This window comes from Typopeltis vanoorti, chromosome 17, assembly GCF_054136105.1.
Source record: "Typopeltis vanoorti isolate ZY-2024b chromosome 17, IOZ_Tvanoo_1.0, whole genome shotgun sequence".
Classification (NCBI taxonomy): Eukaryota; Metazoa; Arthropoda; class Arachnida; order Uropygi; family Thelyphonidae; genus Typopeltis; species Typopeltis vanoorti.
Window position 1 is genome coordinate 29,331,297 of NC_143565.1, and position 13,485 is coordinate 29,344,781.

At 35.7% G+C, this 13,485-nt stretch overlaps 1 protein-coding gene across 1 annotated transcript in view; it reads right to left on the bottom strand.

Annotated features, from left to right (window-relative positions):
• The window catches only part of LOC150097249 (uncharacterized), a 550,351-nt gene that overhangs the window by 404,306 nt on the left and 132,560 nt on the right, over positions 1-13,485 (bottom strand). Inside the window, exons 9-10 of the mRNA XM_090407628.1 lie at positions 9,917-10,000; positions 9,729-9,810 (exon numbers count right to left, since the gene is read on the bottom strand). Of these exons, the coding sequence (XP_090263754.1) occupies positions 9,729-9,810; positions 9,917-10,000 (166 nt within the window). The remainder of the gene's footprint in view (positions 1-9,728; positions 9,811-9,916; positions 10,001-13,485) is intronic.

A 13,485-nucleotide genomic window follows, 5' to 3' on the forward strand; every position in this document is an offset into this window, starting at 1 on the left:
TAGCATTTTTATCCTGCTTGGTATAGGGCCTGCCATGATTAAATGCCTGCAGGAAACCCCAACTGGCTTGTCACAGGTTCTGGCATTAGGGATGGGAGGCGATTTTTATGTCTGTAGATGCTTGTGTTCATGGGGCCAGTTTGCCTGTTCTGGGAATGAAAAGCCTAAGTTTCCATATGAGACTATCTAGCTCACCTTTAGTCGAAAGAGACCAGATAAAGATTCCGTGCATCTTGGATGGGAATCGGCCCCAGGTCTTTCTGATCAAAGAGCTTCGTCTATACCAACTGGGCTATGAGGCTATACACACACACACACACACATATATATATATATGTGCCATGGACATAGGGAATGGTGATGACATTTCTGAAATCCTTCTGAAGAGATGGCTGAGGAATGGGGGAGGAACTGATTATACTGTGTGTGTGTGGGGGGGGTTGGTTTATAGTTTATTTGGCACAAAAACTACAAAGGTTTTTGTGCCAAATAAACTATAAACCAAATCCCCCTCCTCCATATACAGTGCCATACTAAGGTTACAACTATACATAAGCAGTTAAAGAAAATTGTAAACAATATGCCTGTATAAAAATTAGGTTCCACAAAGCAGCATCTACATAGAAACAGAATTGCTGCAGAGGGCACAGCAACACACAAGGTTAAAGGTTACAGTAGAACAAAAATTGTTACCAATACAAGTTAAATAAACAAAATGCATGTACAAGACACCAAGTCAAGGAATGCAATATCTACATTTAGTTAAAATTATAACAGATGCTTTTACAGCCATACATAAATAGGCAAAAAGGAATTACTATACAACATGCATGCATAAAAATAAAATTTGGCAATGTGGTATCTACGTATAAACAAAATTACAAAAAGGTTACACAAATATACAAGGTGTCCTACAGCAATACATACTTAGTCAAAAATAAAATAGTAAATAATATGTATGCATAAAAGTTAAGCTGGGCAATGCAGTATCTACATATAAACAAAATTACTGCAGAATTTAAGGCAGTACATAATTAGACAGCAATACACATGCACAACACCAAGCCAAGGAATGCAGTATCTACATATAAGATTACTACAATAAGATTACAACAAATGTTATTACAGTAATACATAGAGTTAAAGAAGAATTATTATACAATATGTATGCATAAAAATTAAGTTTAGTAGTGTGGTATTTACATATTAACAAAATTACAACAAGGAAAAACAAGGCTAAAGAAATACATGATTGGTCAGAAATTAAACTAAGAAATAATATATACATTAGTACTCAACTCCTGCACATTATACATCACAAAACATTACACATTTTGTAATATATACATACAAAAGTTAAGTGAACCAATACAGTATTTACATATAAACAAAATTACAGTCAAATGTGTTTGTATAAATTAATTCTTTGTAACAAAATTAAAAACATCGTGCAATCTGCCTGAGTCTGTCAACATCAGCCTGAGTGTATATGGTCTGGCCAGGTAGGCAAAAATTTCATTCCTCCCTCGTGCAAAGTGCTGGCACTCTACCAGTATATGATAAATAGTTATATGTGTATTGCATTTTTCATACATGGGAGGGTCATTAGCTCTCAGTTAATAAGAATGTGTAAGATGATTGTGACCTATGTGGAGCCTAGTGAGAACAACTTCTTCTCTTCTCTTTATTCGTTGACTAGAATGCCAATGCTTAATTTGTATGTTAATGCTTCCTGCCACTGAGCAATTAGCTTGATCATATAAACTCTCTGTAGTCTGTATATGCTACTGTCAAACAGTACATGGAGAAAGTTTGAGCTGATTTAGCAGCTGCATTTGCAGCCTCATTTCCCTTAATTCCAATGTGGCTGGGAATCCAGCACAACTGAACATTAAAATTAAGGATTTTCATTTTGTGAAGCAGGTGTAACACCTCATAAAGTACTGGATGAGGATTATACATAGGAGAGAAGATAGCCTGTAAAGAGCTCAATGAGTCTGTATAAATTATACACTTGGTAGCAGTGTTCTTTTATATGCATAAGTGCAAGCTGAATGGCATGTAACTCTGCTGTATAATTACTGCAGTCAGGTGGGATCTGATTTGAGATAATGTCAGGAAACACAGCAGAACAGCCAACAGAGGTGTTAGTTCTTGAACCATCAATATAGATGGGTAAGAAATCAGCATGTACTGCTCTGTGTGCATTAAACAATTGCAGGTAAATGGATGATGGGGTATAAGATTTCTGTAGCTGACAAAGTGAGAGGTTGCAGGATGGTGTGCAAACCTGGCATGGAGGAATGCTGTTTTGTTTAGTGTAGCTAATTTTGTCAACATTTAAACTAACAGCTTGCACAGTTTCTTTAATACGCATACCAAAAGGATGTATAGCAGTTTGATGTGTGTGATATTGAGCTTCCCAATGCAGAGAGAAGATACTATTCCATGTAGGGTGATCTGGGAGAGATTTTATTTTTAGGGCATAATTAAGAGATAACTGTTTCCGTCGAAGTGATAGAGCTAGTTCATTTGCTTCAACATAAAGACTCTGAGTGGGTGACATGTGAAAGGCACCAGTAGTTATCTGTATACTCTGATGATGGATGGAATCCAACCATCGCAGGTTATTCTGCATTCCAGAACCATAGACTTGAGACCCATAATCCAGCTTTGAACACGATAAAGATGGAGCAATGAAGCTCGATCAGCACCCCACTCAATAGAGGATAGAGTGTGAAGAAAGTGTAATGCTCTCTTGCACTTTTCTTTTAGTTTACGAATGTGTGCTAGAAATGTAAGTTTACTGTGAAAGATCAGTCCCAAGAACTTGGCTTCTGTAGCTACTGGAATAATAGTGCGTCCCATTCTTAATTCAGGAACTGGGTGAAGAGTGCGTTTTCAACAGAAGTGTACATAGACACTTTTTTTCTGTTGAAAACCTAAACCAATTACTAAGAGCCCACAGAGAAACATGATCAATTGCTTGCTGAAGTTGTCTTTCAATTACCTTCATGTTATGGGACTGGCAGTAAATTGTGAAGTCATCAACATATAGAGCATTGTCTACAGTGGGAGGAAGCTGTTCAGTGATTGAGTTAATTTTAACAGCAAAAAGTGTCACGCTTAAGACAGAGCCTTGGGGAACACCCTGTTCTTGATGATATGATCAAGATAGCGTATTTCCCATTCTGACTTGAAAAATTAGCCTGGAAAGAAAGTTTTTAATAAATACAGGAAGGTGTCCTTTAAGACCTAGGTTATAGAGATCTTTTAATATGCCATATCTCCAGGCTGTGTCATAAACTTTTTCCATTTCAAAAAAAAAAAAAAAAAAAAAAAAAAAAAACACAAGATGTTCTCACTTCAGAAATGCATTTCTTATACAAGTTTCTAACCAAACTAAATGGTCTAAAGTTAATCGATGTCTACGGAAACCACATTGTGTATTGGAAAGAAGACTGTTGCTTTCTAAATAGCAGAGAAGTCTGGCATTAACCATTTTCTCTAATATCATACAAAGACAGCTGGTCAGAGCAATGGGTCGATGATTATTTGCTTGTGTTGGATCTTTTCCTGGTTTTGGGATAGCAATGACAATTGACTTATGCCAAGAATTTGAAAACTCTTCCTCTGCAAGTATTTTATTGTATAATAAGAGAAGAAGATCCATAGAAGATGATGGTAGATGTTATATCATTTCATAATGGATGTCATCAGGTCCTACTGCACTAGGGTGAGATAGTAGGAGAGCTCTTTTTAGTTCCTCCTTAACAAATGGCTGAGTGCATGGCTCAAGAACATTGGTAGAAAAATTTAGGCCTTTGTTTCTCTTGCTGTTCTTTCAGAATTAAAAATTCAGGAGCATATGAAGCTGTTGCTGAGATTCTGGCAAAATTTTCTCCCAGAGTGTCTGCAATGGCTTTGGGATCAGCAATAACACTTCCATTATGGTCTAAGGTAGACAAACCACGTGTTCATTATCTGCCTTTCATTTTCCAGATTTTATCCCATACAATTTTTGGACTAGTCATTTGATTAATTGATGTAGTAAATTGGATACATGATTGTTTTTGACTCTGATGCCTCACATGGCATGCTTTGGCTCGAGCACAATTGAAAGCTATAAAGTTTGATGTAGTGGGATATCTATGAAATATATTCCATGCTCTGTGTTGATCTTTTTTGGCTGTCTGACATTCTGGGTTCCACCAAGGCTTTGGATAGAGTGGAAACCGAGATGATGTTTTTGGGATGGAGGCTGTTGATGCCTGGACAATGCATTGTGTTATATATTTTACCGCTTCATTAATAGGCGTTTGACTGACGGCATCAGCATTAAATTTTGCAAGATGAGAGAAAGTGTTCCAGTCAGCCTGGTCCATTTTACATATAGGTATCTGTGTGGGTGAACATGGTTCCTGTGAAGACATTGTGCAGAGAACAGGAAAGTGATCACTTCCATATATGTTCTCTTCAATGTCCCACATGAGCAGTGGAAGAATAGAAGAGGAGCAGATTGTAAGATCAACTGCAAAATATGAACAGGTAGGCATATGGAAGAAAGTATTGAGTTTATTATTTAGAAGGGAAAGGTTATTATTATCAAAAATTCTTTCAATGATTTGACCTTGTCTATTAGTGTTGGCACTACCCCATAGAGTATTGTGACCATTAAAGTCATCCATCAAAAGTATGGGTTCAGGAAGTTGTGAGATAAGGTTATCAACATCAATTTCATTTAACTCAGCACTTGGTGGTAAATAAATTGAACATACTGTAATAAGAAATTCCATGGAGAAGCGAAGTAAATTGCTACTGCTTCCAGAGAAGTGTTAGTTGGACCTGATGGAAAGGAATATGACTGCCCACTAGGATGGCTACTCCTCCAAGAGCAAGACCACCTCCAGTTCTATCCTTGCGTACAACAATGAAATTCCTAAAGATAGGGTCCTCATTAGGTCTTAAGTACGTTTCCTGTAGACAGAAACAGAAAGGTTTGTGTTTCTGCAACAAAATCTTGATATCATTGATATTCTGGCAAAATCCATGACAGTTCCACTGTACAATTTTCCTATTGTTTTGGTTTTATAGACTTGTCTGGTTTTCGGGAGGTTGAGGGTTTACTTTTGTCATATTTATATTTATCAATTGCTCTGGAGAAGTATGGACAGTCAGTGTCCATCTCTTCCTCTTGTAGAGTATTCAATATGTCTGATGTGTTAGGGTCAGTTGGTAAGTTTAGTTTACTTTCACTGGGTACTGAAGTGTATCCATTTTTTCTGTGGGAGTATCTGGTAGTTTATCTTTAAGTGATATTTTTGCCATAATTTTTTTTGACAACCGGGTTTTCATCGAGTGGGATCATTTTTGGAGTTGTCTCTGGAGTAAGGCCATAGATCATATGATTGATGTGCTCAACAGAGAAGTACTTGTGATCATAAGGTACAGATATGGTGAAATTATCAGATGGTGGAACAGACATACAAGTTTGAGTTGCTACTGTCACTTTCTTAATTGCTACCTTCTCAGCATAAGAGGATCTCGGAGCAAGTGTGATAGTGGCTAGCTTTCTTTTTGCATCCTGGTACGTTATGTTTTGCTTTGTTTTCATCTTTCCATTTCTAACATGCATGAGAGTAAGCTGATTGGAATTAGGTAGCCATCCCTACATATTAAGATGCGCCTCACACCTGTCACTCCTTGATTTTTAAGTTCTGAACATATCTCCTCATCAGGAACATCAAGGAGATCCCATTCTGATTATGACTCCTCTTAAAGGAGTTAAATGTTTTATAAGGTGTTACTGTAATTTCTATTCCACCCATTGTTGTTGCTCTCAGTAGTTTCTTGGAATGTTGCTGACACAATGTTTCCACAAAGACATCACCAGAACGCAATTTCTTAACAGTTTTGGAAGGTCCTGCCAGTCCTTCTAAACTTTATTGAATAAAGAAGGGCGACATTTTCCCCATTGGTTTTTCACCTGTAGCATGAATGATTAAAAATGTTGGTACATTTATGTTAGTATCATATATCTTTTGTTTCTTATTTCTGTTTCCATATGCTGTATTTACAGTATCAGTACTTAGTTGGGACTTTGTTAGGGCTCTGAAACATTTGAGATTGAAGGATTCATGCTGACGAAGTTTTTGGTTCGGTGTGAGAGCTCCCCACCCACCATGGAGCCACACATAGATGCCCACTACCCGGCAAACAATGACTGCACTCAGGAGTGGAACGCCAGGTGTACCCCGAACGCTATACCAGCACTGCAGCAAGCCTAGGATCCTGATCCCTGACCATGGGATGAGAGACTTACTATAACACTGCTGACCCTTGCAGGCAAGCCCACTAGCTGATTGATTTTGGCTGGGCCTCCCGTCTTGCCGCAGCAGGGGCCAAAATAGTGCAAGACTACCAGGATCCCCCCCCCCCACCTTTTCCAGATGTCCACGGGTCGCACCACATGGCAAACATGGCAGTAGGGCATTGGATCCCAGTGATGGTGGTCTGGGAAAAAAAAAAGGATAGTGAAAAAGACTCAGGAGAAGTAGAGCGAAGAATACGGGAAGAAAAGCAAAGAAAAAGAATGAAAAGGGCCAGAACCATCACTGGGAGGTCCCCCTCCATCACGAACAGGTGTCCCCACATGGAGGTGTGTGTGTGTGTGTGCATGAGTGCACACACATATATATACAGGGCTTGACAAATACACTTGGCCACTCACCCATGGTGAGTAAATTTTGCCAGCTGGTGAGTAGCTTCAGACTGAATAAAATAGAATTAATAAAAAAAATAACTTCCTAAACAAAATGTTTTCTTAACTGTAAAAGAAATCCAGAAATTCAGCAGAATATGAATAATATAAAGGGCCATTCTAATCACAAAAATTAATGTAACAAATTGCATTTTCCAAAAAAAAAAAAAAAAAAAAGTTGTTTTGACTGTTCTTCATACTTATTATTTATTGACTACTTCTTCTTAGGATGATTCTCACACAATGAAAATATTCTCCCTATCATAACATTAAATAATGAGGATGGGGGAAAAAGTGCATCATTTTTGTGGTGAGTAGCATTTTGCATAATTATCCAACCCATGTGTGTGTGTGTATACACACAAAAAGAGGGAAGTTAAAAATTTATTCTAATTTTGTTAATATTTTCTAATAACAGTTTTCTTATAATTTATATTACATTTTTATGTGTTTACATAGTTATATAATCTACAAAGTATGTAGATTTAGATGATGCTAATTCATGTTTGGTAATTATTTTCTGTGCAATAAATTAAAATTGCAAATCATTCAAACATTTTCTTTGATTATTCTAATTTTCTGATTCAGAGGTGTAGTAGAAGAATATTGTCCAAAATGCACTGAAATGTGGATGGAAAATATCCATTCGGATTCATATTGTCTTTTTTAGATTGTTATTCTTGTCTGTGTGCATATCCTCATAGGAACAGATGACACGTGCCCTGTGAGCATGAGAAATCAAGGAAAGGAAAGGCTCCGTTATTTTCCTTTTCTAATGTAAATTTAATTCTCAGGAAAGGTTGTTAATTTTATCAAAGAATTCTGTGTAATTTTCCATTTGTGTAAGGTCAGATATAGCGAACAGCTCATCAACATAATGAAACTAAGTGGAGGAACAAGGGATGATAGTAGTGAAGGGGGGGGGGTTTCCTTCAAGTGTTCCACGATGTAACAAGAAGTAAACGATGGAAGCGATGATGGCTGGGTGGGGGGGTAGAGGGAAGCACTTTCGAACAGAAATTAGAAAAAATCTACAAAGTATATGTTTAAACAGATTGACTTAGATGATAAAAAAAAAGAATGGTTTCACATATCATGTGAAATTTCTTTTGTGTATCAAGATGAAAAAAAAAAAAAAAACTTTTTCCTCCTCTTGAAGCTTGAATTTAATTTAATTGTACTGGTTATATAAAAGGGCACTTGTAATTTGCTTTTGTGTGAAGAATGCTGTAATAATTTAGATCTTTTTTTCATAGTTCATTATAACCTGTTCAAAATGAACAAGTTTATTATCATTTTAGTGAGAAATTAATGCATTTCTATCAATCTATTCTAATAAAGTAAACTAAATGCACATTATAAATTCAGTGAAACATTACATAACCTCCCTCTAGTGGCTATATTTGTTTATTTATTTTATTTAATTAATTAATGTATTTATTATTTTTTTGGAACAGAATATCTATCAGTTGAAAAATATAAATTCTGAGGATAGTTTTATATTTCTTCTTATTTCTATAATACACATGTGGAGATCTTGTACTAGAGAAACTACATACCAAGGATTACTTGGACAATGGAGTCACAATCAAGAGTTCTACTATTTACCTACTTCGTTAGGTGTGTATAAAAGTCATTTATACAGGCAGGAGAACTTCCATTTTTTACTTATCTTCTCCCTTAATGCAAACAATGAAGGAAAGAGAAAAAACAGGGACTAAAGCCAAATGTTTTTATAACTTCAAATTTTCCCTATGTTAGTGCTGAATTATTATTATTATTAAGTGACACCTCCAGGGTGTCTAAAGACTCATCAACTGAGGGCACCTACTCTACAACTCTCCGTATCCACCACTCAATCCACCAATTACAACGAACCTCAATTACAATCGTCTACAAACGCCTTCTCTACCATCGACCACCACCACTAGTATTTTCACAGACAATCGCAAACATCTATGCACACGGCGGGATTCGAACCCGCAGCCTTTTGGCTGGAGAGTGGATACGCTAACCGCTCAGCCAACAAGGCTGCATAAAGACAACTTATTATTCTTGCGTTAACACTTTCAAACTGGGCTGTATCTCATGGATAGGCTTATGTATTCGTCAGACATGTTGTAATAGATTTCATGGTATGATATGAACACAGATGGATAAGAAAATAACTATTTATTAACTTAGAAGCTAATATTTCACTGGTATTATATCCAGCATCTTCAGAGCACACAACACAAAGTTTGTTAAAAAAGCAAGACAACCACAATCCGGTGTAACAGTGGGGCTAGTATAAGTAACTGCAGCGTGCAACACAAGACTAAAGTCTTAATATGGCGCCATCTAGGTAAAAAAATAAAATAAAAAAAAATAAAAATAAATTAGGACTTTAGTCTTGTGTTGCACACTGCAATTACTTATACTAGCCCCATTGTTACACCGGATTGTGGTTGTCTTGCTTTTGTAATAAACTTTGCGTTGTGTGCTCTGAAGATGCTGGATATAATACCAGCAAAATATTAGCTTCTAAGTTAATAAATAGTTATGTTCTTATCCATCTGTGTTCATATCATACCATGAAATCTATTACAACATGGGCTGTATCTCATGCGTTATTCCACACTAATCAGCATAAGACACACATCCTTGATGAATATGTTAAGGCAATAACTTATATTTTGATGGAAAGAAGGCTCTGCTAAATTTTCCTTTGAAAGGATGTTATATTCTGAATGAGCTCTGTTTTTATGTAGCTCCCACTCATGAAAGGTACTAAGCCTATCGTACATTAGGCTGAGTGAACTAAGATTTTTAACTGTGTAAGATTTATGAATAAATAAATTTATGAAATAAATATATTTCAAATATATAAGTATGAAATAAATTTATAACTAATGAAAGTCGAGATAATTTCATTTTTAAATGAACGAAGTATTCGAATGACTTGAAATAAGAAAAATAACAAACTAACCTTTATTGAAAAGCCTAAGATCTAGCTCATGTTCTTTTGGTGTCTGATAGAGGTAGGGCACTACTGGTGGTTTCTCATTTTCCTGAAAATAGTACTTTATTATAATACATATTTTTTTTTTATTTATTTTATGTTAAACTCATATTTCAGCATATCAAAAACATGGCCAACATGCATGAAATACTTACTATTCTGTATTTTTCCATAGTTTGTTTTCTTATTTGATGTTTTACAAATTGGCATAAATTATCTAAATCATCATCTAAATTTGGCTGAAAAAAAAAAAAGTTATATTTTCTTCTTCTGTATCATGTAAAACTAAGCTACTTTCAACTTACTTACATAAAAATGTTTCATTTAATATTATTAATAAATAAACGGGAAAAAAATGAAAGATCAGTAAATTAATTAATTCATGGATTTCATTTTGCTTATTATTATATTATGGCATCTCCATGGAGTCCAGAGACTCATTGTGGGAGATCCAAATTAACCATTATAAACACAAATCCATTCAACTCACCCACCACTCTGCACACTCTTACACATCTTCCATGGATGGCCCTCAGTTCTATGACTATTTGTCATATACTGAAAAATTTCACTTGCATCAATTTCATAAAACCCTTTAATATCTTAAAAGTTTTTATCATGTTACCTCTTTTCTGCCTAACAACTAAACTTTGTAATCCACAAACCTTCAACCCATCCTCATAGGAAGTATTTCACAGACCTGTCACCATCTTGGTCACTCGTCTCTGAATCCCCTCTACTACCTCCTGGTCCCCCAGAAACCCAGGTGACCAAAATCTGAGCACAGTAGTCAAGACCTGACCAAATAAAGAAGGATAATAACTTCCCTATCTTTACTTCTTAGCATGTTTTTCAACATCCAAGTAATCCTTGGACCAACTTTTGCAATATACCCTCTGAACATTAACTTTTTGTCCACTTTCAACTTACTTCCATAAAAATGTTTCATTTATTATTATTAATAAATAAACGAGAAAAAAAAATGGAATTATCCCAAAGTCCCTAGCCTCATCAATTTCCTGCAATCCAATATCATCAATATGATACACTATACAAAACCTTTTTAACCTGAAGTTCATACCCCTTACATTTTGCAACAGATATTCTGTTGCAAAATGTTTCACATCAGCAAAACAGATATTCTGTTTTGATGATGTGCAAAAGTCATCATCAGCAAATGATGATGACTTTTGCATTATCTTCAAACAGCTGAATATCTCCTCTTAAATATTTTCCTATGTCATTAATATAGAATTAAGGAGTAGTGGTCCTAGTAATGAACCCTGAGGTACTCCACTAGTCACATTATTCCCTAGATTACACTCCACCATATACTACTCTCTGGTGTCTGTCTGTCTGTCTGTCAGCCACCCCCCCCCCCTTATCCATGCTACTAGCCTCATATCCATTCCCATTTGCTCAAGCTTTTGTAATAGTTTTCCATGTGGTATTCTGTCAAATGACTTGAAAAGTTGGGCAGTATCATGGTGTAGTCATTACCTTTATCCAATTTTGTTGTCACTTCATTATAAAATGTTACTAAGACAGAACCTACCCTTTACAAAGCCATGCTGACCACTATAGAGTATTGCATCCCTATCCACCCACTGTTGTATTTTACCTTTCACCAATTTTTCCAATATTTTAACAACCATTCACGATATATATTAATTGGTCTGTAGTTAGTCACCTCTGTCTTGGAGCTACCTTTATGTAATGGTACTATCTTACCCACTTCCCACTCCCTTGGAACCTGCCAGAGCTGAGACTTGGATTGAACAACTTTGTCTCTAAGTTGTTCCAAGTAAAGAAGATTTGCCTTGGTAATCTATGCAAGAGTTAGATGAGAAGATGCCAGAAAGTGAGCTTCTCCTTTAGTTAATACTGCCATTTAAGTAAGAGAGAAAGATGTGGAAGCACAGATGGACAGAAATTGCACTGAACAGCTTTTGCAAGAGATCATGCCTTTCATTAGGCATAGGCAGTAAATTTTCTAGATATAGTCCTGTTAGCGAATGTTTTGTATGTGAGCTTCAGCATAGGCTGTGTATATGATGATGATGGAGTTTTCATCTCAAGGCACTTACAATATGTTTTTTTTTTTTTTTTTTTTTTTGACCACAGCAGCACATATCTTGAAAAATCACTGCTTGAATATTGGGTGAAAATTTTGGATAGAGTGGGAAGACACTCATTCCCACATGAATAATTTCCTGTAACATACAAGTATCTGGAGGACAGAAACAGTAGTCTGACCATGGAAAAGAGATGTTTCCATTTTGAAATCATTGTAGCGCAAATAATATGAAATTGTGAATGGCTCACAGGAGGGCATTCCACTAGACACTTGTATGAGATTATGATCTCAGTTACCAAAAGGAGAAATCAGCCTAACAGTGTATATGGAGAGAATGGATGAGTATTCTGATTAGCAGATGAACAATTTGCTTTAGGTTACTGTTTACAGCAAATAGCTCAGCATCTCTTCCACTGACCAATCTTCAGATTGGTGAGTTACATTTTATCATGTTTATGCTCCTACAGACAATAAATGCAAATCTTTACTCATTACATTTTTTCATGTTTATGCTCCTACAGCTGAAACTGATGAGAATGTCACTGACATCTACAATGAATTAAATAAAGCATTCAGAGGAATACCAAACAAGAATATTGTAATACTCCAAAGAGACCTAAATTTCAAGACTGGAGGTAGAAATTATAGCAGAAGAGTGTTTGGGAGTGAACTTGGTGTCAGAAATCACAGAGGCAAAATGCTAATTGATTTTTGCATTGAGAATGAACTATCTATCATAAACACATTTTCATGCAAAAATTTGACAACTAGAGGTCCCTTGGAGACAATGAAATCAACTAGACTATAATAAAGAGATAAACAAATACACTACATATAAAGAGCTCTGGAAAATGTTATTTTGCATAGTAACTGGCAATATTGCTTGCATTTTAGGAATCTTATTTATTTTTGATAGCTTACTGCATGATTGGGCTCTGCTAATTTGTTACTGATTTTTTTTTTTTTAAATTAAATTTTGAATCTTACCTTAATGAAACAAAATGCAGTACAAATGAAATCTGCCTGCCATATAACATAAGATCAAATGTAATAAACAACAGGCTTCTTGAGAATAGTTTAATGTTGTGAGTGCAGCACGCATGTTTGGCAAAATGTGAAAGATGTATTTGTTGAGAAACTCAACAGGGGATGAGAGAAGGTATGGATTTGTAGAAGGTGTAATAATTTGTTAGACAAGTTATCAGTGAATGTGAAACAGACTGAAGGAATGAAGGTTAGCATAAATGTGGATGCAAAAGACTGTGTGAATAACAGAACAAAAGTGAGTGAGACTGAAGAAGTGAAAAAATGTACAAGTGAAGAAATGAAAGGAAGTATCATGGAAGCAGAAGGAATGAGGAAATTAAAGAACGGAATAGCAGATAGTGAAATTTGCAGAATGTAAGATTTGAAGAATAGCCCTGTTCAAAATGAGAAATAAGCAAAGTGCTACTAGATATCTGGTGAAAAGAAATTAACGAATACAAAAGGAGAGAATGAAGGAAAACAAAGAAAAAGAGGTAACGAATGACTAGAGAATAGCAATGTATTGAAATTCCATTATTAGAGGAGTGGTCAATAAAAGAGTCCAAAATGTCCTCTTTCCAGGAGGAAAAATGAGCACGAAAATTCATGCTTTTGATATGT